This window comes from Crinia signifera, chromosome 1 (assembly GCF_055691185.1).
Source record: "Crinia signifera chromosome 1, ASM5569118v1, whole genome shotgun sequence".
Taxonomy (NCBI): domain Eukaryota; kingdom Metazoa; phylum Chordata; class Amphibia; order Anura; family Myobatrachidae; genus Crinia; species Crinia signifera.
Window position 1 is genome coordinate 123,860,915 of NC_139217.1, and position 27,466 is coordinate 123,888,380.

The 27,466-nt window shown below is 43.9% G+C and overlaps 1 protein-coding gene across 1 annotated transcript in view; it reads left to right on the forward strand.

Annotated features, from left to right (window-relative positions):
* TLL1 (tolloid like 1) overlaps window positions 1-27,466 on the forward strand; it is a 166,185-nt gene that overhangs the window by 81,443 nt on the left and 57,276 nt on the right. The window contains exons 4-5 of the mRNA XM_083172956.1: window positions 26,562-26,642; window positions 26,774-26,926. Of these exons, the coding sequence (XP_083029082.1) occupies window positions 26,562-26,642; window positions 26,774-26,926 (234 nt within the window). The remainder of the gene's footprint in view (window positions 1-26,561; window positions 26,643-26,773; window positions 26,927-27,466) is intronic.

A 27,466-nucleotide genomic window follows, 5' to 3' on the forward strand; every position in this document is an offset into this window, starting at 1 on the left:
ACTAGTAATGCAGAGCTAGTAATACAATCAAAATGATTCTAGAATACAGCACTCCTTATTATACATCAAGATAAATAAGAATATTAACAGCACCCTAGGTTTATTGGGGTTACACTTAGTTTATGAACGGGGTTATCTCGTAACCTTCGTTCAATCCCCTGGGTACTAGTGTATCTAGTCTAAGTATCCATGTGGTCTCACGTTTGAGAAGAAATTTCTCATGATCACCACCTCTCTTGCTGTGTTGTACCAGCTCAATTCCTTTACAAGTCAAAGTTTTGGGGTCACAATTATGGACCTCCTTGAAATGTCGGGACACGCTATGATTGGTGACCCCGTGCTTGATGTTACGGAGGTGCTCCAGGATTCTAACCTTGAAGCACCGTTTGGTCTTACCGACATATTTCAAGCCGCACCCACATGTCAAAAGGTATACAACCGAAGTAGAATTACAATTGATGAAATTATTCACCTTAATATCGGTACCTTCTATTAGAGGACCTTTTTTCATAAAGGGGCAGACTTTACAATGATTGCAAGGGAAACTACCCTTAATACTTAGAAATGTTTCAGAGGGATGGTTGGTGCTTTCAAGTTGGCTTTTTGAGATAATAGTCTTAAGGGTCTTAGCCCGACGAAACACCATTTTTGGGACCTCAGGAATGTGACCAACCAAGACGGGGTCCAATTTAAGGACACCCCAATGCTTCTTAAAAATGTCCTTCAGTTCTTTTTCGTGCGAGTTATATTGGGTCACGAACATAATATCATTACCATCGATGGTATCTGGTAATGACACTTGCCTGGCAGTTTTTGGTTGGAAAAGTTTGTTTCTATCCAATGAGCGCGCTCTTTGGAGGGCTCCTTCGATTACACTATGTGGGTAACCTTTTTCATTGAACCTACTGACATAAACAGCGGCTTGTTCATCAAAGCGTGTCAGGCTCGAACAGTTCCTCCTTAGTCGCAAAAATTGCGAGTAAGGGATGTTGTTCTTCCAAGCTCCCAAATGGCAGCTTGAGTATTCGAGGTAGCTGTTCGCGTCCACACGCTTGAAGAATGTGGATGTTTGAATGGCTTTTTCAGTAGGAAAATCGGCCACATCGAGCACAATATCGAGAAACTCGATTCTTGTTCGATGAAACGATGATGTGAATCTTAAAATAAAGGTATTGATGTTGAGACACTCCACAAACCTATTGAAGGAGTCTTCATCACCCTCCCATATGATTATAATATCATCGATATATCTCTTAAGGAAGATGATGTTAGTACTCAGCTCATCTCTAATGGTGGTGGTTTCCCACTCAGCCATATACAAGTTGGCAAGGCTAGGGGCACAAATGGTACCCATAGCCGTGCCACACGTCTGCAAAAACCACTCCCCCAAAAATTCAAAATAATTGAACTGAAGGACAAATCTCAAACAATCACAGATAAAGGTCTGTCGATGTACAGAAATATCGGGGTCAAGGCATAAGCGGTTAGCCACTGCCTGAATACCCTTTTCATGTGGGATACTCGTATATAGAGCCTGTACATCGATGGTGGCCAGAGCAAAATTATCCCTCCACTCAATGTCTGCTAGCATTTCCAAAAGATGTGATGAGTCACGCACATATGTCTCAATCAAGGGTACATATTTTTTAATGTATGTATCAACATACTCAGATACACGCGAGGTCAGTGACCCCACCCCGGCGACAATAGGCCGACCCGGGGGGGGCACCAACCCTTTGTGTATCTTAGGCAAATGGTAGAATGTCGCTAGGTTTGGCGTTTTGTTGTGCAAATATTTATATTCATTTAAACACAATAACTTATCAGTTAAACCTCTCTTGAGAATTACCTCAAGATGGACCAAATATTCACCAGTTGGATCACCTGCGAGTTTTACATAGGATTTTTCATCCAGCAATAGCTTATATGCTTCTGATACATATACATCTCTGTCAAGTACCACTACACCCCCAGCGCGGACAAAGGTGGGGGTGTAGTGGTACTTGACAGAGATGTATATGTATCAGAAGCATATAAGCTATTGCTGGATGAAAAATCCTATGTAAAACTCGCAGGTGATCCAACTGGTGAATATTTGGTCCATCTTGAGGTAATTCTCAAGAGAGGTTTAACTGATAAGTTATTGTGTTTAAATGAATATAAATATTTGCACAACAAAATGCCAAACCTAGCGACATTCTACCATTTGCCTAAGATACACAAAGGGTTGGTGCCCCCCCCGGGTCGGCCTATTGTCGCCGGGGTGGGGTCACTGACCTCGCGTGTATCTGAGTATGTTGATACATACATTAAAAAATATGTACCCTTGATTGAGACATATGTGCGTGACTCATCACATCTTTTGGAAATGCTAGCAGACATTGAGTGGAGGGATAATTTTGCTCTGGCCACCATCGATGTACAGGCTCTATATACGAGTATCCCACATGAAAAGGGTATTCAGGCAGTGGCTAACCGCTTATGCCTTGACCCCGATATTTCTGTACATCGACAGACCTTTATCTGTGATTGTTTGAGATTTGTCCTTCAGTTCAATTATTTTGAATTTTTGGGGGAGTGGTTTTTGCAGACGTGTGGCACGGCTATGGGTACCATTTGTGCCCCTAGCCTTGCCAACTTGTATATGGCTGAGTGGGAAACCACCACCATTAGAGATGAGCTGAGTACTAACATCATCTTCCTTAAGAGATATATCGATGATATTATAATCATATGGGAGGGTGATGAAGACTCCTTCAATAGGTTTGTGGAGTGTCTCAACATCAATACCTTTAATTTAAGATTCACATCATCGTTTCATCGAACAAGAATCGAGTTTCTCGATATTGTGCTCGATGTGGCCGATTTTCCTACTGAAAAAGCCATTCAAACATCCACATTCTTCAAGCGTGTGGACGCGAACAGCTACCTCGAATACTCAAGCTGCCATTTGGGAGCTTGGAAGAACAACATCCCTTACTCGCAATTTTTGCGACTAAGGAGGAACTGTTCGAGCCTGACACGCTTTGATGAACAAGCCGCTGTTTATGTCAGTAGGTTCAATGAAAAAGGTTACCCACATAGTGTAATCGAAGGAGCCCTCCAAAGAGCGCGCTCATTGGATAGAAACAAACTTTTCCAACCAAAAACTGCCAGGCAAGTGTCATTACCAGATACCATCGATGGTAATGATATTATGTTCGTGACCCAATATAACTCGCACGAAAAAGAACTGAAGGACATTTTTAAGAAGCATTGGGGTGTCCTTAAATTGGACCCCGTCTTGGTTGGTCACATTCCTGAGGTCCCAAAAATGGTGTTTCGTCGGGCTAAGACCCTTAAGACTATTATCTCAAAAAGCCAACTTGAAAGCACCAACCATCCCTCTGAAACATTTCTAAGTATTAAGGGTAGTTTCCCTTGCAATCATTGTAAAGTCTGCCCCTTTATGAAAAAAGGTCCTCTAATAGAAGGTACCGATATTAAGGTGAATAATTTCATCAATTGTAATTCTACTTCGGTTGTATACCTTTTGACATGTGGGTGCGGCTTGAAATATGTCGGTAAGACCAAACGGTGCTTCAAGGTTAGAATCCTGGAGCACCTCCGTAACATCAAGCACGGGGTCACCAATCATAGCGTGTCCCGACATTTCAAGGAGGTCCATAATTGTGACCCCAAAACTTTGACTTGTAAAGGAATTGAGCTGGTACAACACAGCAAGAGAGGTGGTGATCATGAGAAATTTCTTCTCAAACGTGAGACCACATGGATACTTAGACTAGATACACTAGTACCCAGGGGATTGAACGAAGGTTACGAGATAACCCCGTTCATAAACTAAGTGTATCCCCAATAAACCTAGGGTGCTGTTAATATTCTTATTTATCTTGATGTATAATAAGGAGTGCTGTATTCTAGAATCATTTTGATTGTATTACTAGCTCTGCATTACTAGTGCTTTAAGCTTACTTGGATTTTGGGTCGTTGTTTTTTATAAGAATATATACATTTTTTATATGAATACATATTATAGTAATCGTGATCAATAATCATATAATACTGAAGGTCTACTAGATTGCTTCATGAAACTGTGTCAAGTACTTTATGTATGAATTCATAATTTGTTTCTAACGATAATTCCACCTCTCGGATTTATGGATTAATCCATTGGAGAGATTTTAGTTAGATGTGTATGTGCTAGTTAGTTGTTATGAAATATATCAATGTATTTCTGTTTAGAAATTTATTCTGTGAATGTAATGTTTTAATTATGTCTTATTCCAAGAGGCATCCTGCTCGCACATAGTATCAGTACCAGTGGTACATTTTATACTGGCATATTATATATTGTGTATAATCATTCCCATCCCGGGCACTTTTTTGTTGCCCTCTGTTCTCATATAGCTCGCATTTAATGCGAGATACCTGTTTTTCTAATATACATTGATAGTATGGGGCGTCTCATTTAATGAGATTGTTTACCATGTGGCATCCCCTCTCCCCCTTTTGTTTCTCCTTTTCTCCTATTGGCCCATATCTCCTGTGACCAATTTTATTTACATGTATCCATGACAGCGAGCTGAGGCGTTGTACTCCGTCTTGCTGCTACTCCATTTAATTCTTGCGGCTTAAGCTGCTGTCTTTTACTAAGTAATCATTTGTTTTCATTCATTTATATGTCCCAGTGTTAACTTACACTTTATAGTGGCCCGGGCTCTCAAGCAGTAGATGTACCATATTGGTTACGCAGCATGATGCCCTTAATGTGTCCTAGGCATCTATTGGCTTATGCCTGTTTAAAACCGCCCCTTAAAAATCACTAGTGTTACGTACGGCATTCCTATCTGTACTGCCCGCGTCACTCGCATTATGCCGGACACTTGTATCCGCCTCCTCACTGACGGGATCCAATACCGTACAGTTACCCGCCCCGTCAGCGTCACTTGGATGACGCATGTTATCCCTATTCGCCCCCTCACTAGCGGCGGCCAATCCAGTGTATTTACCCGCCCTGTCCGCGTCACTGAGATGACGCGTGATGTGTTCTAGCCGCCTCCTCACCAGCGGTATCCAATTACCCTATACTTACCTGCTCCTTGATTGACGGGGACAGTCCTTTATATTCTGTACGAGCGTACGTAGTAGCCACGCCCTCTGACGAAGTCCGCAGTGACGAAACGCGTCAGGGCGTGGCCTACGACGCTCCTTCTACTCTGGACACTGATTTCCTGGACGTGGCTTTCTTTCGTACGCTTCCCTGCAAGCCAGCTCTGCAGCGTTTCGAGTGACACCAAGGTCCCGGTACAGTGTGAGCAGTGTTGCCTTTGGTTTTAAACCCATGCCTTGTGGTACCCAGTCCACAGTGTTTTAACACACGGTACGAGTTCATGTTAAACTGTACCCTGGATTTTCGTTTTAAAATAAATTTTCATTACTAAAATACTGCACCATGAAGCGCCTTCTTTCTGCCTCTCTCTAGATCTTTTGCCCTGTGGGTTCCAGGGATTTCCATATTGAGAAAGAAGCTGCTGCAAGTTTGATTGGAACTTTGGTGCCATACTCCCTGCTTGTTACAAACAGTGGACTTTCCAACTGGTATAAAGTTGACTGACTTTTGGGCGCAGTTTGTCAATACTCTATACATACTGTGTTGCTCTGCTGAATCCAATTGATATTTCTTGCTGCCCGATTGTATTGTCACTCTGTTTTCCTATCATTTGGTACTAAACAATTATATACACAATGTTTAGGAGCAGTGAACTTAATGCTAAGCGATCCTTAGAATGTAATAGAATTTTTGATGATAGAAACCCTGGTGTTGCTGGTAATCATGCAATTGGTGAGACTGGTGGTAGCCTCCTTGATTTGGAACGCCTCCTGATCAGGGAGGCTAAAACCTGGTGGGATATTAAAAGCTTGGACAGCTATGTTACTTGTGGCCGGATCCCAAGGGGTCTGAGGCTTGTCAAACATCCTACCGTTAATATTAACAATGAACAGTTCATAAAGGACTGGAATAACACTCTGGATGAGTGCTCCATGTCACTGATGCGACTGTTGATTAGTGAGAAAAAGAAACTGTTTGCTGATATTGAACAACAAATTGCTACCTTAATACCTACCTTAGAGGCTGCTTATTCGACAGAAGTACTTTCTGAAGCTAAAAAGGAAATAGATAAAAAGGTTTCCAATATTGAGTCAAAAATCATTGATACTAAACAGAAGAAATTTGTAAGGGATCGAAGTGATTATGAAAACAATCGAGTTAGAACATGGCAAGTGGCAAAAAGTAGGGATGCATTTGATCTAAATGTGCCTGATATCCAAATTCCACCCCGAACAAACAGACTACGGTCCCAACAGAGACGGGGGTCCTATAGAATGCCCCCACATGATAACTATAGGTCTGGTAATCGCCCTGATAGATATCAGGCAGGCTCGAGAGATAGACGCCAGGAGAGATGGCAGAAAGTACCTTTTAAGTCTCGTGGTAATAATAATAAATACCGTAATAATAGAAATCCCCAAAACTATTGGGATGAGCCTGTGTTTTCACGGAATGCACAGGAAAGAGGGCCTAATGATAACAGATTTGAAGTCCTCCGCCCTGAATATGATAATGGCCGTTTTTTAGACGCTGGTCGACACGACGACCTGCGTATGTCGACACCGAACCGCACCCCCCTAAGGTTAAAAAGAAGACTCGGGGAAGCCGAGGAAAGGGAAATCCCAGGAAGGGAGCCAAAACAGAGATTGGTTCAACAATCGATAGCTCCACCGCCCCTGTCACAGAGATAGTTGCTGGTAATTCTCCACATAATCTTAAAGGGGTTTTCAATTTTTCTAAGCGGGTGTTAAGTAATACGGAGATGTCGGTTCTCCAAAGAGGCCTATCATTTGCACCAACTAAAAGTGTAAACAAAGTAGATGTCCAGGTTGATCTCAATCTGTTTGCAAGACGCCTGACACTCAAACGCCATTTCCTGAAAAAACCATGTCCTGAGGTCCCCTTAGATGTCTCTTTAGATTCTCTCAATTCAAATCTTAAACTTAAATCCACCTATTACCCTCTGGAGTCTCGTGGCCCTTATATTGATTTATTTGCCGAGTTGGTTAAAAAAGATCTTTCCAAACTGAATACTAAGATTCAGGAGAAACCTAATGTGAGTCTTAAAGAAAATATGGCAATTAAAAGTTTACAAACAGACAGTTCTATAGTAATAAAGAGCGCGGACAAAGGTGGGGGTGTAGTGGTACTTGACAGAGATGTATATGTATCAGAAGCATATAAGCTATTGCTGGATGAAAAATCCTATGTAAAACTCGCAGGTGATCCAACTGGTGAATATTTGGTCCATCTTGAGGTAATTCTCAAGAGAGGTTTAACTGATAAGTTATTGTGTTTAAATGAATATAAATATTTGCACAACAAAACGCCAAACCTAGCGACATTCTACCATTTGCCTAAGATACACAAAGGGTTGGTGCCCCCCCCCGGGTCGGCCTATTGTCGCCGGGGTGGGGTCACTGACCTCGCGTGTATCTGAGTATGTTGATACATACATTAAAAAATATGTACCCTTGATTGAGACATATGTGCGTGACTCATCACATCTTTTGGAAATGCTAGCAGACATTGAGTGGAGGGATAATTTTGCTCTGGCCACCATCGATGTACAGGCTCTATATACGAGTATCCCACATGAAAAGGGTATTCAGGCAGTGGCTAACCGCTTATGCCTTGACCCCGATATTTCTGTACATCGACAGACCTTTATCTGTGATTGTTTGAGATTTGTCCTTCAGTTCAATTATTTTGAATTTTTGGGGGAGTGGTTTTTGCAGACGTGTGGCACGGCTATGGGTACCATTTGTGCCCCTAGCCTTGCCAACTTGTATATGGCTGAGTGGGAAACCACCACCATTAGAGATGAGCTGAGTACTAACATCATCTTCCTTAAGAGATATATCGATGATATTATAATCATATGGGAGGGTGATGAAGACTCCTTCAATAGGTTTGTGGAGTGTCTCAACATCAATACCTTTAATTTAAGATTCACATCATCGTTTCATCGAACAAGAATCGAGTTTCTCGATATTGTGCTCGATGTGGCCGATTTTCCTACTGAAAAAGCCATTCAAACATCCACATTCTTCAAGCGTGTGGACGCGAACAGCTACCTCGAATACTCAAGCTGCCATTTGGGAGCTTGGAAGAACAACATCCCTTACTCGCAATTTTTGCGACTAAGGAGGAACTGTTCGAGCCTGACACGCTTTGATGAACAAGCCGCTGTTTATGTCAGTAGGTTCAATGAAAAAGGTTACCCACATAGTGTAATCGAAGGAGCCCTCCAAAGAGCGCGCTCATTGGATAGAAACAAACTTTTCCAACCAAAAACTGCCAGGCAAGTGTCATTACCAGATACCATCGATGGTAATGATATTATGTTCGTGACCCAATATAACTCGCACGAAAAAGAACTGAAGGACATTTTTAAGAAGCATTGGGGTGTCCTTAAATTGGACCCCGTCTTGGTTGGTCACATTCCTGAGGTCCCAAAAATGGTGTTTCGTCGGGCTAAGACCCTTAAGACTATTATCTCAAAAAGCCAACTTGAAAGCACCAACCATCCCTCTGAAACATTTCTAAGTATTAAGGGTAGTTTCCCTTGCAATCATTGTAAAGTCTGCCCCTTTATGAAAAAAGGTCCTCTAATAGAAGGTACCGATATTAAGGTGAATAATTTCATCAATTGTAATTCTACTTCGGTTGTATACCTTTTGACATGTGGGTGCGGCTTGAAATATGTCGGTAAGACCAAACGGTGCTTCAAGGTTAGAATCCTGGAGCACCTCCGTAACATCAAGCACGGGGTCACCAATCATAGCGTGTCCCGACATTTCAAGGAGGTCCATAATTGTGACCCCAAAACTTTGACTTGTAAAGGAATTGAGCTGGTACAACACAGCAAGAGAGGTGGTGATCATGAGAAATTTCTTCTCAAACGTGAGACCACATGGATACTTAGACTAGATACACTAGTACCCAGGGGATTGAACGAAGGTTACGAGATAACCCCGTTCATAAACTAAGTGTATCCCCAATAAACCTAGGGTGCTGTTAATATTCTTATTTATCTTGATGTATAATAAGGAGTGCTGTATTCTAGAATCATTTTGATTGTATTACTAGCTCTGCATTACTAGTGCTTTAAGCTTACTTGGATTTTGGGTCGTTGTTTTTTATAAGAATATATACATTTTTTATATGAATACATATTATAGTAATCGTGATCAATAATCATATAATACTGAAGGTCTACTAGATTGCTTCATGAAACTGTGTCAAGTACTTTATGTATGAATTCATAATTTGTTTCTAACGATAATTCCACCTCTCGGATTTATGGATTAATCCATTGGAGAGATTTTAGTTAGATGTGTATGTGCTAGTTAGTTGTTATGAAATATATCAATGTATTTCTGTTTAGAAATTTATTCTGTGAATGTAATGTTTTAATTATGTCTTATTCCAAGAGGCATCCTGCTCGCACATAGTATCAGTACCAGTGGTACATTTTATACTGGCATATTATATATTGTGTATAATCATTCCCATCCCGGGCACTTTTTTGTTGCCCTCTGTTCTCATATAGCTCGCATTTAATGCGAGATACCTGTTTTTCTAATATACATTGATAGTATGGGGCGTCTCATTTAATGAGATTGTTTACCATGTGGCATCCCCTCTCCCCCTTTTGTTTCTCCTTTTCTCCTATTGGCCCATATCTCCTGTGACCAATTTTATTTACATGTATCCATGACAGCGAGCTGAGGCGTTGTACTCCGTCTTGCTGCTACTCCATTTAATTCTTGCGGCTTAAGCTGCTGTCTTTTACTAAGTAATCATTTGTTTTCATTCATTTATATGTCCCAGTGTTAACTTACACTTTATAGTGGCCCGGGCTCTCAAGCAGTAGATGTACCATATTGGTTACGCAGCATGATGCCCTTAATGTGTCCTAGGCATCTATTGGCTTATGCCTGTTTAAAACCGCCCCTTAAAAATCACTAGTGTTACGTACGGCATTCCTATCTGTACTGCCCGCGTCACTCGCATTATGCCGGACACTTGTATCCGCCTCCTCACTGACGGGATCCAATACCGTACAGTTACCCGCCCCGTCAGCGTCACTTGGATGACGCATGTTATCCCTATTCGCCCCCTCACTAGCGGCGGCCAATCCAGTGTATTTACCCGCCCTGTCCGCGTCACTGAGATGACGCGTGATGTGTTCTAGCCGCCTCCTCACCAGCGGTATCCAATTACCCTATACTTACCTGCTCCTTGATTGACGGGGACAGTCCTTTATATTCTGTACGAGCGTACGTAGTAGCCACGCCCTCTGACGAAGTCCGCAGTGACGAAACGCGTCAGGGCGTGGCCTACGACGCTCCTTCTACTCTGGACACTGATTTCCTGGACGTGGCTTTCTTTCGTACGCTTCCCTGCAAGCCAGCTCTGCAGCGTTTCGAGTGACACCAAGGTCCCGGTACAGTGTGAGCAGTGTTGCCTTTGGTTTTAAACCCATGCCTTGTGGTACCCAGTCCACAGTGTTTTAACACACGGTACGAGTTCATGTTAAACTGTACCCTGGATTTTCGTTTTAAAATAAATTTTCATTACTAAAATACTGCACCATGAAGCGCCTTCTTTCTGCCTCTCTCTAGATATATATATATATATATATATATATATATTTCCCTACTCTGTTCTCTTTCTATCAACAATGCTGCACTTATTGTAAATGTGAGCTCTTAGTCCTCTGTAAATTTATCTACATCCCTGTAGGCCACGTTTTTAGCTCAGTGTTTTGTTTAACCACATGTGGGATGTCTTGCTGGCTTCTGTTTGTCAGCCTCCCAGTCAGGAGGTGATTGGTGTAGGCTTTGCATTACCGATCACCTCTTTACTTCTTAACAAATCCAGTTTTATATTTGGACATGGACTTAAAATCTCACCTGGTTTTTGAGTGTTTAGCAGTTGTCACAGGTAATCTTGCCATCTTGTTTTTTCTCTCTTCTTTTTATTTTATTTTTTTCCTAATTACTCTGCCCACATATCTAAAATCCTGCACGTGTGGGGTGTCACTCTCTGCTGTGGTTTTCCATTCTGCCTCGATCCAAATTCCTCTGCCCTCTGTAGCTCCACCCCAGTGGTGACATAGAGGAAGTCACCAGAGCTCGGAGCAGAAGGGCTGTGATCACAAGATCAGCTGCTTTAAGTTCTAATTGTACAGCAACAACTTTCTTTCCAGCTTGCAGCTTGAAAAGAGATACATTGGAGAGTGATAATGTACCTGCCAATCAGCCTAACTGCCATGTCACAGGTGTGTTGGCAAAATGACAATTAGGAGCTGATTAGAATGTGGTTGACCACTCTCCATTTTAACTGGGTGTAACGGATCACTTGTGGTACTATATAAATAAAGGAATATAGATGATATGGACATGGATATGAACAGCTTGCCAGAATGTAGATATATGTAGAGTCACAGCATTCAGGTAATCATTACGCAGCCTATGGAACAGAGGGCACTGCTCAGTCATAGCTGTGCCGCAATCACGAGCCATGCCTTGCATTTTCATCATTGTTGGGGCATGCTCGGTGCTCTTTGAGCTACTGGTCATGCTACTATCCCTATGCACACAGCATCTATTTACTGCTTGCGTGACTCGAGCCTTCCAACTGTCCAACTCATCGTGGGACACTGAGGCCAGTAAGTAGGACAGCCCCAAAATATTGAAAAGCCATCTGCAGGACAATGGCCTAACCAGATCGAACATAGAAGAAAGTTAAATTTAAAAGAATATGACTGGTCTTTGCATTTTTTGTGTGTGCGATGTTTAGAACCATCATTAGACTTCCTGGAAATATCTGTAGTATACGACCAGTGTTATTTAGTGGAACTTTGGATAAAGAAGATTTAGAGGTAACACTTGTATGCCTTTCAGCAGTTTCATACTAGTTGGCTTTGGGCAGGTGTGTATGATATAACCTGTAATTATCAAATCCTACGCCAACTACCTCATATGGCAGAATCATTTGACTGTCAACATTCTAGGAATGACTCTTACATTACTATTAGTGGGGTTATGTTTATTCTAAAACTGTAGCTGTCCTTTGCATATACAGTATGCAAACTGGTAGAAAATAGATTTACAGTTTTTCCCCCAGTTCCGATGAGTTCCGATGAGGTCTTATATTGCTAGAAATGAATAACAGACTGTAGAACAGTCCTGCAGATGTCTTGGTTATGATGAGTTTGTAATTTGTTAACAAAAATAACACAGCTGAAATATTATTTTAGCATGGATGTAAAGTAAATACCTGCCAGGCATACTACACATTCTCAGATATGCCAGCTATTTTGTACTGCCTACAGACTGAGTAATGTGAATTATGTTAGCTGGCCCCCTTTCTCCTTGCTCTGGCAGGGAAGTACACGAATTACAGAGTGAAAAGTATATTGCTGTATAGCAGTACATAGCACTTGTGCTTTGAGTTTTGAGATTTTGTTTTAAGAGCAATTACACCTTCATTCTCGACATTCTAATTATAATTGCAGCACTATTTATTTTTTTATTCTGACATTTTTTTTGAAACATTAAAGTTTTTTCCCCTTGTTATGTCACTCTGGAGAAATGTATTTTTGCAAATTGTTTTGAAGTTACTCATATACATATCGCTTTCCTAATCTGAAATGTTTCTTTAGACAAACAGTTGCTTGATTTTATCCTAGTCTAGCCAAATTATTTCTAATTACTATGGTATAAGAGTATAGCACGTTTGAATCTATGGCTGCTATCCAATTAGGCCCGGCAATTTTACTGCGGCAAATTGAATCTCATTAGCCCTGATGGCGTCAGGTGTCGGGGATTATGTTTTGTCTACCTGAAGCATGCAAAAGAAAATCCCTGAGAGCCCAATTTTTTTCCCATGAGTTTTTTTTTGCCTGTAAAATGGGAATATTTTAGGCCTAAAAATGGGGCTTCAGGGAGATGGGCAGGGTTAGGTGGGGGGTGGGGCTGCAGGCCACGATGGAGGAAGCGACGGGAGGCACCGGTGAGCTCAAGCAGAATGGGGCGTGCTCGCATCCCCTTCCGTCTGATGGCGGGTCCTGGCGATTGGTGAATCGCCAGGACCCGCAATAACAAGATGCGCTCCTTCTGTAGCCCCCCCCTTTTTTTTTACACAAATTAGAGCTGCAATTGGATACCAAACTTTGTGTACATATCAGTGCTAACAGTGCATGTTTTCCAGAATCACCAGTGGAATAATTACTAACTGTGGATATTTTGCAGTGTCTATCAGAAGTAAATACACCTGTGCTCCGGCAAGGCAATAAGGAAACCATGCACTGTGAGGCTGGGTACAAACTTAAATATTTTCAGATCAATTGACTGCTGGCTCCTGCAGTGAGTGTACGGGTGATCGCCTGTACACACAGCATGATGCACCAATATATTGCCCATAGACTGTGTTGCACAGCTTACACAATATGTCTGTGAATGGTGTTGTTCAAACATATCGCTGGTACTTATTGGGCGATGGACCAGTGGTATATAGGCCACTCAAATGAACAGCCGATATATCAGCCAGTGGCTGATACACTGTACTGAGGACTGCTTTGAGAATCATTTTGCTAAAATGACTGTGGCCAAAACCAGCCTTTTCAGATATTTGGGGATTGATATTTATCTCTCGCCCAGACAAAGTCCTGTTTCATACCTTCTTTTATTTTTTTTGGTACACATTTTGGCATTAATGCGAAGTTGCACCTGTTTGCTGGCTCTCTTGCATGTCTTCACAGTGCTCGTGGTGTGAACATATCCTTTGCAGTATAGGTAATTCATTCATGATTGAAATTCATTTGAATTTCAATCATGACTACACTTGTGCGTGAACTGTTGGAAAAGCTCAGTGAGGGTATTCTGCCAAAGTTATAAAAAAATAGGGGGTGTGGCTTAATTTTAAAAGGGGTGTGGCTTAATGTGAGGCGTGGTCTAGCAGGAAAACAATTACCTTATATCACACTTTTGCAACCTGCATGACCAGACATTGGTTGCTGCAGGAATTGTTATTGTCCTCCCGCACTTAGGTTGGCGGGCTGAAGGCCACACACAGTGACCTAGTACGCCTCACAGATCAAGGCCAAACAGTGACAGGCTACTTAAATAATTATACACTATTTATCCGTGATGCCAATTACACATTACGCCGTACACTGTGATGACGATTACATATTACGCCGCACACCGTGATGACAATTACACATTACACCGCACACCAAGATGCCCATTAGACCCCACGCTGTGATGGCAATTACACAATACTCCACACATCGTAATGCCCATTACACATTATGCCCCATGTGCCGCTGCCGCACAACTGATGCCGTTTACTAATATGCCCCCACAGTGCCAGATATGCCCCCACAGTGCCAGATATGCCCCCACAGTGCCAGATATGCCCCCACAGCGCCACACATATGCCCCCACAGTGCCAAATATATGCCCTCACAGTGCTACACATATGCCCCCACAGTGCTACACATATGCCCCCACAGTGCTACACATATGCCCCCACAGTGACACAAATATATGCCCCCACAGTGCTACACATATGCCCCCACAGTGCCACAAATATATGCCCCCACAGTGCCACAAATATATGCCCCCAGTGACAGAAATATATGCCCTCACAGTGCCACACATATGCCCCGTGACAGAAATATATGCCCCCACAGTGCCACACATATGCAACCAGTGACAGAAATATATGCCCCCACAGTGCCACAAATATATGCCCCCACAGTGCCACACATATGCCCCCAGTGACAGAAATATATGCCCCCACAGTGCCACAAATATATGCCCCCACAGTGCTACACATATGCCCCCACAGTGCCACAAATATATGCCCCCACAGTGCTACACATATGCCCCCACAGTGCCACAAATATATGCCCCCACAGTGCCAAACTCACTTTTTCGTTTTCTATGCTGCTTCCGAGGGGAGGGGAGCGCATCCTGCCTCTCTCCTTCCCCTTCAGTGTGTGTACCTGAGCTGAGCCGTCAGCCATTCATATCTCGCGCCCGAGATCTTATTGGCTGACAGCGGCAGCCCAGTGACTTGAGCGAGGGGACGGAGAGACGCACGATGCGTTCCCCTCCCCTCTCCAGCGTGTAGTCGGGCCGGCCGGGGAGACAGCGGCGGCGGCTGCGGCGGCTATGGTAGCTACGGCGGCTGCGGCGGCTATGGCAGCTACGGCGGCTACAGGGTTTTGGGGGGGGGAGGGGGGGGAGGGGGGGGAGGGGGGAGACTGCCAGGCGCCCTGGCTGTTTCAGAGGCGGACAAGCCGTGCGGCGCCCCGGGCTGCTGCACGGCTTGTCCGCCTCTAGAAACGGCCCTGATGACAAATCCGCAAAGAAATCTGCATACTGTCTAATGTGCACAATTACTTATGTTTATCTATGCATCAACATCAGGGGTTTGTTAGCCTGTCTGTAGTCCCAAATTTACCAAAAATTTTAGTGATTTCTTCACCTAGAGATACATATGAGACTGTAGTCTGTCAAGTTCATCAGAGCTTCTAAGGCTTTGGAATGATGAATAACAAGACTGACAGGAAGCTAAAGCAATGTATTTAATGAAGTTCTAGAAGAAAAGAAATGTACAAAACAATTTAGTTGTCTAAAAGTTAAACTCCTTTTTAAAGCTTTTTTTTAAAAGGTTTTTAACATGGTTGTTAAGCTTCATGAGAAAAGAAGAGGAGGGGACCATATGTAACCAAATAAATTTTTTGGGGCATTTGGCTGATTTGTTTGTGTGTTTCTGTTGCTACAGCTATATGCAACAAGACAGGTCATAACCCAGGGGAAATAATGTAAATGAATGGCTAAAACCTGCAGCAGTAAACATTTCAGGACAGCAAGTATAAGTTCATATCTTGGCTATGGGAATGTGGTAATCCTTCTTTTAAGTGCAATTTGTCACAAATTTGGCCAGGAAACTTAAGCTGGGTACACATATATACAATCGTCGGGCCGTTCTTCCAATCTGGGGGCAAACGGCCGTTCGATTGTATAGGTGTGTACGCTGTCCCAATTGCTGCTGTGCGACCGATAAACGGCCAAAAACGCTCTTGGCCGTCCACGGTCGGTCGGTCGAAGGTTCTTTGCTGCTTAATATTTCATCCGACAGGACGGCTCCATATCGGAACAAAAGTGAAGTGTGTATGCACCTTCGATCGATATGCTTGACAGTTTGACAAAGCACGGTGGTATGCTGCATTATGAGAGACCCTGTAACCCTTTGCCTGCTGTTTTAACTAATGTGTGTTTAATGCCTCACTGCTCAACACTTTAGACGCATCACTTTAAGACATTAATCAATGTTGAAGTTTTAATAGTGTGTTATGGTGCCCTGAAAAGAGCTTCCAGCCCACTCTATTAAAACTTCAACATTGATTAATGTCTTAAAGTGATGCGTCTAAAGTGTTGAGCAGTGAGGCATTAAACAGACATTAGTTAAAACAGCAGGCAAAGGGTTACAGGGTCTCTCATATACTTCTTCTTGCGATTGTTTGGACGGGAGTACATCGGACGTCGCATATGTGTACGCGCAGAACGGTCGTATGTTTTGGACGGCCGAACGTGTATTCGGTCGATCGAACGGTCGCAAGAAAAAGGAAATTGTACATATGTGTACCCAGCTTAAGGGCCTAATTTTGGTTGAGTGCTCTGACAATTCCATCTGCAGTTGTGTAATTTATGTTTTCTTTCCTCTGCTCGTGTGTCCATAGTCTACAGTCACAGTTGTGATGGAGTAGCAGAGATGTCTTTAAAATATACTGGGCATTCCTGGGTGAGGATGCGTTCGATATCCCAGCGATCAGGATTTCGGCAGTCACAATACATTAGACCGGTGCTAGATGATGACTGGCAGGATGCTTAATGTTAAGGTCCATACACACTGGACGATTTTTGCTGCTTTGAACGGCTTTCCATAGCAGGCTATCCATACATGATGGGTGACTTTGGAGCTAAAAGCTCAAAGTCGCCTAGTGTGTATGGGCCATAAGTGTGCGAGGAGCGGTAGGGTAGTGTTAGACCATGGGGTTTGAGGGATGCTAGGTTTAGGCAATACTACGACTATTAGGCTTTGGGGAGAGGAGGGTAGGTTTAGGCTGTGAGGGGTTTGGATCATAGGATAGAAAGTCATTAGGTCAACATGAGATAAGGTCAGCAATGGGGTAGGTCAACAGGATCATTAAATTGACACAAACATTAGGTCGACACAGGGATTATTGGAGTCAACAGGTCAACATGGTCGCTAAAAAGGTGCACCGCCTCCCCTCACATGGCTCGCTGTGCTCGCCATGTTTTGGGCATGGTGCCTTGCTACGATCGGCACGCTATTTTATTCTCCCACTGCGCCCTACTGGATGGTAGGGCATGAAATACTGCCTGTCTGCTCAAAAAAAAGGGGACCTAATGCTTGTGTTGAGCTAATGACCATGTCGACCTAACCACATGTTGACCTTCAGTGCTGTTGACCTTCATGCATGTTGACCTTCAGTGGTCGACCTAGTGACCATATGCCTCTGTGAGGAATTAGGCTTTAAAAAAAAAAAAGTCACCCGTCATCAGGCAACTTAAAAAAAATTCTGGCCCAATTACAAATGACCCGCTGGTTAATTTGTTCAAATTTTTACAAAACATGGTTGATTATTACCAAACCAATAAAGATCTGCAAGTTTGTGCTACACCCTACACTGTAATGTTTATTGGCTTTGTTTGCTAACTGTAGCCTGGCTATATCCGCTGTTTGGATTTAAAAATCATTAGCTGCGAAGGTGGCCAAATGTTAAGTTATTGTACACGTGTGCTACCCAAACAGGTTTTCTCACACAATAATAGAGGAAAAAGTATAAATCATGTTCCAGTTTTTCATCTGGATTTCATTAACTGTATTGTGCATATGAAAATGCTTTGGAAATCCAATAAAAGACTTTAATGTTACAGGTTTTACTGCAGTTTCTGTTAAAATTATTAATCACAAGTACAAATGTAAACAAGCTAACATACCTGTAATGCTGACCAGTCAGTAAGGAAATATGGTTACCAAAATGGCAAACAAAAAGGGAGAAAGAGAAGGTATTATATGACATTGCCAACTATTTATAAATGACACCCTGCATATAAATATATATATATATATATATATATATATATATATATATATATATATATATATATATATACTAGGTGATTCATCGCGCCCTACGGGCGCTCTTCACACCGTCGTAAGGGGCTGCGCCCCCTTAATTTGTGAACGTTTGTATATGAGAAATATGGTTAGAATTGTATGAAAGATGCCCTGTATTGCAACTTAGGTGTCCGCGAATCGCGGGAGGGGGGGTCACGGAGGGTGCCGCGAATTGCAGGAGGGGGGGTCGCGGGGGTGCCGCGAATTGCAGGAGGGGGGGTTGTGGGGGGGTGGATGCTGCGAATCGCGGGAGGGGAGGGATTGCAGAGAATCGCGGGAGGGGGGTCGCGGGGTGGGTTGCCGCAAATTGCGGGAGGGGGGTTACGGGGGCGGGGGTTGCGGCGAATCATGGTAGGGGGGGTCGCGGGTGGTGTGCCGTGAATCACGGGAGGGGGGGTCACGGGGTGGGGTGCCGATAATCGCAGGGGTGTGTGTGCCGTGAATCGCGGGAGTGGGGGTTGCGGGGGGGGGGGGGTGACGCGAATCGCCACAAGAAAAAATCAACACAGAAAGGTCAACACATGTAAATGTTGACATAAGTGTGGCACTTCATTGGTGTCCATGTCGACATATGAGAATGAATATGAAAACATTCAAAAAATGAAAAAAAAACCTTCAAAAACTCATGTCAACCTTTTTCATTGTCGACCATAGCTATGTCAGTGTTTTCCATGTGCAATTTAATTCTGGAGCTGCCGCGAATCGCGGGGGGGTGCCGCGAATTGCGGGAGGGGGGGTCGCGGGGGTGGGTGCCACGAATCGCGGGAGGGGGGGATACGGGGCGGGGGTTGCGGCGAATCATGGGAGGGGGGGTCGCGGGGGTGTGCTGTGAATCACGGGAGGGGGGATCACGGGGTGGGGTGCCGAAAATCGCGGGGGAGGTGTGTGTGCCGTGAATCGCGGGAGTGGGGGTTGTGGGGGGTGTGTGGGGGGGGGTGTGACGCAAATCGCCACAAGAAAAAATCAACACAGAAAGGTCAACACATGTAAATGTTGACATAAGTGTGGCACTTTATTGGTGTCCATGTCGACACATGAGAATGAATATGAAAATATTTAAAAAATGAAAAAAAAACTTCAAAAACTCATGTCAACCTTTTTCATTGTCGACCATAGCCATGTCAGTGTTTTCCATGTGCAATTTAATTCTGGAGCTGCCGCGAATCACGGGGGGTGCCGCGAATTGCGGGAGGGGGGGGTCGCGGGGTTGGGTGCCGCGAATCGCGGGAGGGTGGGGTTCACAGGGGTTCCGGTGGGGGGTTGCCGCGAATTGCGGGAGGTGGGGGGTCACGGGGGGTGCCGCGAATCGCGGGATGGTGGGTTGCGGGGGGGTGTGACGCGAATCGCCACAAAAAAAAATCAACACAGAAAGGTCAACACATGTAAATGTTGACATAAGTGTGCCACTTCATTGGTGTCCATGTTGACACATGACAATGAATATGAAAACATTCAAAAAATGAAATAAATCTTCAAAAACTCATGTCAACCTTTTTCATTGTCGACCATAGCCGTGCCAGTGTTTTGCATGTGCCATTTAATCCTGGGGCTGCCGCGAATCGCGGGGGGTGCCGCGATTTGCGTGAGGGGGGGGGGTTGCGGGGGGTGGGTGCCGCGAATCGCGGGAGAGCGGGGTTCATGGGGGTTCCGGTGGGGGGTTGCCGCGAATTGCGGGAGGGGGGGGGGGTCGCGGATGGGGGTGCCGCGAATCGCCAGAGGGGGGGTTGCGGGGGGTGTGACGTGAATCGCCACAAGAAAAAAATCAACACAGAAAGGTCAACACATGTAAATGTTGACATAAGTGTGGCACTTCATTGGTGTCCATGTCGACACATGAGAATGAATATGAAAATATTCAAAAAATGACAAAAAAAACTTCAAAAACTCATGTCAACCTTTTTCATTGTCGACCATAGCCATGTCAGTGTTTTCCATGTGCAATTTAATTCTGGAGCTGCCGCGAATCACGGGGGGTTGCCGCGAATTGCGGGAGGTGGGGGGTCACGGGGGGTGCCGCGAATCGCGGGAGGGGGGGTTGCGGGAGGGTGTGACGCGAATCGCCACAAGAAAAAATCAACACAGAAAGGTCAACACATGTAAATGTTGACATAAGTGTGCCACTTCATTGGTGTCCATGTCGACACATGACAATGAATATGAAAATATTCAAAAAATGACAAAAAAAACTTCAAAAACTCATGTCAACCTTTTTCATTGTCGACCATAGCCATGTCAGTGTTTTCCATGTGCAATTTAATTCTGGAGCAGCTAGCAAATCACGGGGGGGGGGGGGGGGTGCCGCGAATTGCGGGAGGGGGGGTCGCGGGGGTGGGTGCCGCGAATCGCGGGAGGGCGGGGTTCACAGGGGTTCCGGTGGGGGGTTGCCGCGAATTGCGGGAGGTGGGGGGGTCACGGGGGGTGCCGCGAATCGCGGGAGGGGGGGTTGCGGGGGGGTGTGATGCGAATCGCCACAAGAAAAAATCAACACAGAAAGGTCAACACATGTAAATGTTGACATAAGTGTGCCACTTCATTGGTGTCCATGTCGACACATGACAATGAATATAAAAAAATTAAAAAAATTAAAAATAAATCTTCAAAAACTCATGTCAACCTTTTTCATTGTCGACCATAGCCATGTCAGTGTTTTGCATGTGCCATTTAATCCTGGGGCTGCAGTGAATTGCGGGGGGTGCCGCGAATCGCGGGGTCGCAGGGGGTGTGCCGCCAATCGTGCAAGGGGGGTTCTTTTTGCCGGGGGGGGGGGTCACGGGGGAGGGTTTGCCGCGATTCGCGGGAGGGGGGGGTCGCGGGGTGGTGGTTATGCCGCGAATTGCGGGAGGGGTCGTGGGGGGGGGTTCTTTTTGCAGTGAATCGCTGGAGGGGGGGTCGCGGGGGTGTTTTTGCTGTGAATCGCGGTAGGGGGGGTCGCGGGTGTTTTTGCCGCGAATCGCGGGAGGGGGGGGGGCGCGGGGGGGGGAGGTTTTGCCGCAAATCGCGGGAGGGGGGGGGGCGCTCACCTGGGGCTGTGGAGTAGCAGTGCTGGGCAACATGGGAAGGCAGTGGGTGTCTGGCACTGTCTGTGGGCTCACTGGGCTGGTTCTCTGTCACATACCTCCCAACATGACCCTCTCTAGGAGGGACACAATGCTCTGTTTCTAGACTTCCCCTTAATGTATGATTGCCATCACCTGTTTTAAACAGGTTAATTTCTCAGAAAGGTGTTCAGCACAGATGAAGGCAATCACACATTAAGAGGAAAGTCCAGGAACAGAGCGTTATAGACACAGGCACCCACTTTGAGTGACAGATGTAGCCAAATATATAGGAGATATATATATATATATATATATATATATATATATATATGTATGTATATATATATATATGTATATATATATATATATGATCTCCATCTACAACAGAATAGAGGGGGTGCCTGATAGTGTAATATCGTTTTATTAAAAACATATATTTGAATTCGTTAAAAAGCTTTTGCAGACAGTAGTGCCCATACCGAGATAATCCTCTGGTGTGGGCTGGCTACCACAAGAGATAAACATAGAAATAGACCACTGGCAAGACTGCATGCGTTGATACACTCACTGGACCCTCTGTGTCTTCTTAGGTTCTCCCGGATCACAACGACTAGGCGTTCCAGACACACACGCAGGTGTTAGCTCCGTATCCAGCAGCGTCTCCAGCAGAGTAGCGTCATACAAGCCACGCCCCTATGCGTTTTGTCATAGGACTTCGTCAGTGGGGTGGGCACTTAGGAAAAGTGTTTTTCTTTTTAAAGGACTTCAGGTGCGGCTTCTTAATGGGCATAGTAGAGTATGACAATGTTTAATGGTGTAATCCTAGTGCAGTGTGCAATTTTTTGTTTTTGTTTGTTTCAAATGTAAATTTCTAATATATAATGTGTCCTCCCGACTGGAAAAAGTGCCCTGCCCGGTGGTCAGCACCCTGTCTTAAAAAATCCTAAAGTGAACTCTATAGATGTAGATAGATATTTATCACAATCATTTTCTTTACAATTTCAGTTTATTAATATTGATTAATAATAATCAAATATGTGTGAATATAGTTACCGTATATACTCGAGTATAAGTCGACCCGAATATAAGCCGAGAGACCTTATTTTACAACAAAAAACTGGGAAAACGTATTGACTCAAGTGGGACCATCACTCGAGTATAAGCCGAGGGGGGCTTTTTCAGCATAAAAAATGTTCTGAAAAAGTAGGCTTATACTCGAGTATATATGGTACTCTTACTTACAGAAAATGCTGTCAGCCACGTCCCGATAAGTATGCAGGGAGTGGGAGCGGGTGGTCAGGGGTGACTGCAGTTCTATATAGGCACTACTTGGGGGACTTAAATTTAAGCTGCAGGGAGGATACGTTTAAAGCTAGTCTGTGGGAACTGGGGAAAGGGGGGGGTGTTAGGGTTAGACTCCTAGAAGGTTAAGGTTAGGGTCAGGCTGCGGAGCAGGATGGCTGGGTTTAGGCGTGTGGTATGGGGTTTAGGGATAGGCGCTAGCTGGGAAGGTTAAATTATTTTGAATGGATATTATTATGTAATTGTACTTGAGTTTTATGAAGTAGTAATCGCCCCCTCACATCCATTGTTGGCAGAGAAAATTTGGTTCTCCAACATCTGTGGCATAAACCATAAATGGACCATAAAATTGATGGTTGTTAACCGTTGATGTTTGTCCCTTTTCAAAAATTGTGGAAATTGAAGACTGCAAGCCTTGGTATATTATGTCAAATACAATTTATTTTGTTGACAACTTTGATGAGCAATAGTGACTACCAGTTCGGGATGAATATATGTTTCATTGTGCCAATCAAAGTATATAACCTAGATCAAGAGTAAACCACCTGCATCACTCCAGCTGCTGAGGAACTATACCCCCCAGCATGCCCTGTCGTAGTTTTGTGGTAATGGCATGCTAAAATTACATATTGTGTAGTTCCTCTACTAAGTTCTACATGATGCCTAATTAGTCCTAGATGTGGTGGGAAATCATTGTAAATACACCGGAATTCACTTGTGCTTGACTGGCAAAAGATATTCCTCCATGCTGCATATTTGTAGTTTATAATATGCTTAAACATCTTTCCCGCTGAATATTTACAGTATGTCCAAACCTTTATGGTATAAGAAACCATGTAACCTTGGATGACTTCCACACACAAAGAATCAGTAGTTTGTTAAACAAAAAAACATGACTCTGACATTAGCAGTTCCCAGAAGACTGCATACATATTTCCCCCAAATTAACAATACAATGTGCTGTTATTAAATTGAATTATTGCTATTAGAGTGGATGATAGACTAGACCAGTGGTAGCCCACTACGGTCCTCGAGAGCTACCAACAGTTCACATTTTCCAGACCAAGCTAGCTGCTGCACAGGTGCACTCATTACTAGCTGAAACGGTACTTGTGTATTTTGGCGGCGCCCCCGATCTCCATCGCGCATTGTTTTAATCCACATCGCATGCCATGCACCTGATGGCATGCGATGCAACGCGATTTTTGCCCCCTATGCGATGAAAGATTGTATAAGCACCCTAAAGGGTGCTTTTAAGCACCCTAATGGGTGCTTACAATGTTAAATGCACCCCCACGCCCCCCCCCCCCACCTATAAACGTGAACCCGAAGCGTGGCGAGCGGCGGCGGTACGCATCCTCCGACCTTTTCATACCCCCACTATCCACGTCGGCGCGGAGTTGAGATAGAAAGTGTGGCGAGCGCAGCGAGCCACCGAGCCCGAAGCGTGGCGAGCGCACGCGGATACCTTCACAGGTATCGGAGTCCCCTCGCGGCCTTCACAGGTATCCGCGGTCCCCTGCGGGGCTCGCTGCGCTTCCCACGCTTCGGGCTCGGTGGCTCGCTGCGCTCGCCACACTTTCTATTCTCAACTCCACACTGACGTGGATAGTGGGGGTAGAAAAGGTTGGAGGATGCGTACCGCCGCCCCTCGCGGGCTCGCTGCGCTCACCACACTTCGGGTTCACGTTTATGTGTCAGTGATTAATGAGCTGCACTCATTAATCACTGACACATTTTAAAAGATACAGAGATGGAGCTAATTAGCTCACTTGTGATTCTGTGAGGAGACCTGCAAAACATGCACTGTTGGTAGCTCTCGAGGGACAAGGGTTGGCTACCCCAGCTTTATGGTATGCGATGCGATGGGCGCCGCCAAACTACACAAGTACCGCTGAAACATTTTCAAAGATCCACAGGTGGCGCTAATTAACTTCACTTGTGATTCTGTGAGGAGATCTGGAAAACCTTAACTGTTGGTAGCTCTCGAGGTCTGGAGTTGGCTACCCCAGGGCTAGCCAGCACCCGGCTCCCTGTCACTGAGGAGGAGCCAATATTTGAGGTCACCTTAGAAGGGTGACAAACAGCTGTGGTGGAGTTGATACAATGAATTATATGGTTCATATTTGCTCTTGCTTTATTATATAAACCCATATTATTACATAAGCACCAGCCCTTTACTCTTGTAAAAGAATTTAAACCTTGGTGGTTGTAGTACCATCTTATTGTATGGACACACTGCCTCTTAAGAAATTCTGGTTAAATGCACAGTTAGAGAATACTTCCTGGCCTGCAGCCAGATGGTGAATGCCTGTCAGTATGCTAATTGGTGGATGGTCAGAGCTATCCACCAGTCCACAGTGCTTGTATCCATTCACTGTATGGAAACGTGAAGAAATAAAGCAAGGGATGGTTATTTTTTAATGAGTGGATAGGGACCCCATTACATTACTTTGCCCAGGGCCCTACAATGGTTTCAAGATGGCCCTGAGTGGTGCTGAAAGTACAAGGACTGGCAGAACAGAGTAAACTCAAAAAGTGTGTTAGGGGATCTCTATGGTTCCGGAACATCCATGTGCTTTAAAATAAAAAAACAACAAAAAAACACTGTACAAGTGCAGTTATGCTCTGAATTATGCTTTATAGCATACATGCAAAGCTCAATGCTCATCCTTTCTTGTATGCAAAGCTCAATGTTTACTGCATACAAGGGGACAGTGGCAAGTAACTTTGGCAGGACCACACCCTGACAAAGAGCAGGCAGTGTGGCCTAATTAGTATAACTGTGTTGGCATGATATGGTTACAGGGTCCAGAGCATTACTGTGTGGGGCATTACATGGTGCAAAGAAGCATTACGGTGGAACCACAATTGATGCAAAGGGCATTACTGTGTGGGATATAATATGTGGCAAGGGGCAGTAATGTGTGGGGCATAATATTGTGCAAGAAGCATTATCGTGTTCAGTATAATATAGTACAGGGGGACATTACTGTGTGGGATATAATATGGTACATGGGTCATTACTGTGTGTGGCATAGTCTGTTCCTGGCAAAGCCACATCCAATGACACCCAGACCACTCCCTTTCCTGTGAGTCCAAATCCCATTAATGGCGTGTGTAAATATTACATTTTTAGAATGTCTATGGGGGAGAAGGGGCATATTTGTTTTGTTTGCCAAATTGTCTAAAAACAGCCCTGATTACGTATACTGCAGTATTTTATCTAGATATTTGGCAGAACCTAATTTTAAGAGCACAATTCTAGATTGGTTGTACATACACAATAGACATATCAGCTTTTTCTTGGTCATTATCCTTTCTCAGCTTGTGTCGGAGATATTTATTTTTAAAGCTACCCAGGAGTGCCTCTGAGATCTGATTACAGCCTACCACTGCCTGATAGCTGTGCTGTTCTAGTGTGATTAAAGGATGTGGTTTTTCAGATCCATTTCAAACCCAATAAAGTTTTTTTTTTTTTTAACCTGTTTGTGCACTGCACTTTGGGCATCCTTTTTATAGAAGGTGTAATTGCTTCTAGTTGAAAAAAAAAATTCATTATCTGAAGATGAAAACAGCGGTATGGAACCTAGATGAAAGCAAAGCAGGTTGCCAATCAATATGGCATAAAAGATGTGAAGGTCACAAGTAGAAGAGACACTTCAGATAATAATTTGATGATATCATTGTCGTGGCTTGTCTTTTGTTGGGGGAGCGCAAGAGTCATTTTGTTTGGGCCTTGGCAATCCATTTAAAAATGACTTAAGCTAAATGTGCTTCACTTATAAGTAGAGTATAGCTGTTATCTTCCTATATTGTTGAGGAGAATGTGATGTATTAGTATTAAAATCTCACTTTTTTTCCCTTTCGTTTTCAAGGTGGCCTTGAAGAACATGATCTGTCAAAAAGAAGAGGAGCACTCTATCAGCTTATAGACAGGATAAGAAGATTTGGCCCTGGTATTTCAACTATTTATATAAGCCCTTTAATGCACTGTAATGGTATATTTAAGCTGCATAAATAGTGCCGCACACTGTATTTGCAATTGGCGGGCAACAAAAGAAATAATAGACCTTTCTCTTTGTTATAGGTTACGAACGCACAAATGTAACCGGTGAAAAATCAGATCTTAAACCCTCAGGGAAAAGCGAAAGGAGAAGAATACCCAGAGCTGCTACGTCACGCACAGAGAGAATATGGCCTGGGGGAGTTATTCCGTACATTATAGGAGGCAACTTCACTGGTAAGAGAAATTCTTCCTTAGTGCTGCATTATCTTTGCTGTCGGAGGCCCAGAATATTGGCAAAGAAGTATTTAGAGCAGGTGTTGGATTACAACTCCCAGCATTATGTCTGATGAGGTATTTGTAGCTCAACATAGGATAGAAGAGCATTAACAGCCAATATGTGATATGAAATGCCAATATTTAATTCATACTGAATTGAGGCTGCATTATCAGGAGTTTTGGTTCAGACCACAAAAACTGCTTCTGTCATGTATTGGTTACAGTAGAATGTAAGCAGCATGTTCCACAAATGTCAAATGTTATGCTACGAAACACTGATTTTCCTATCACTGAGGCAGGAAAAGAGTGCACACACCACCTTATCGCTAAAAAACTAAAAATATCCATAAAAAGGTGCAAGCAGCCTGAGAAAATTACAGGAGACTGTGTTCAGCTGGCATTGGTCAATCGATGTACAGTACTATAATATTTAACATTTTCATAACATTTTTTTCCCCCAAAATTTTGTATAGTTATTTGTTTGTCTTTCGTTATGGA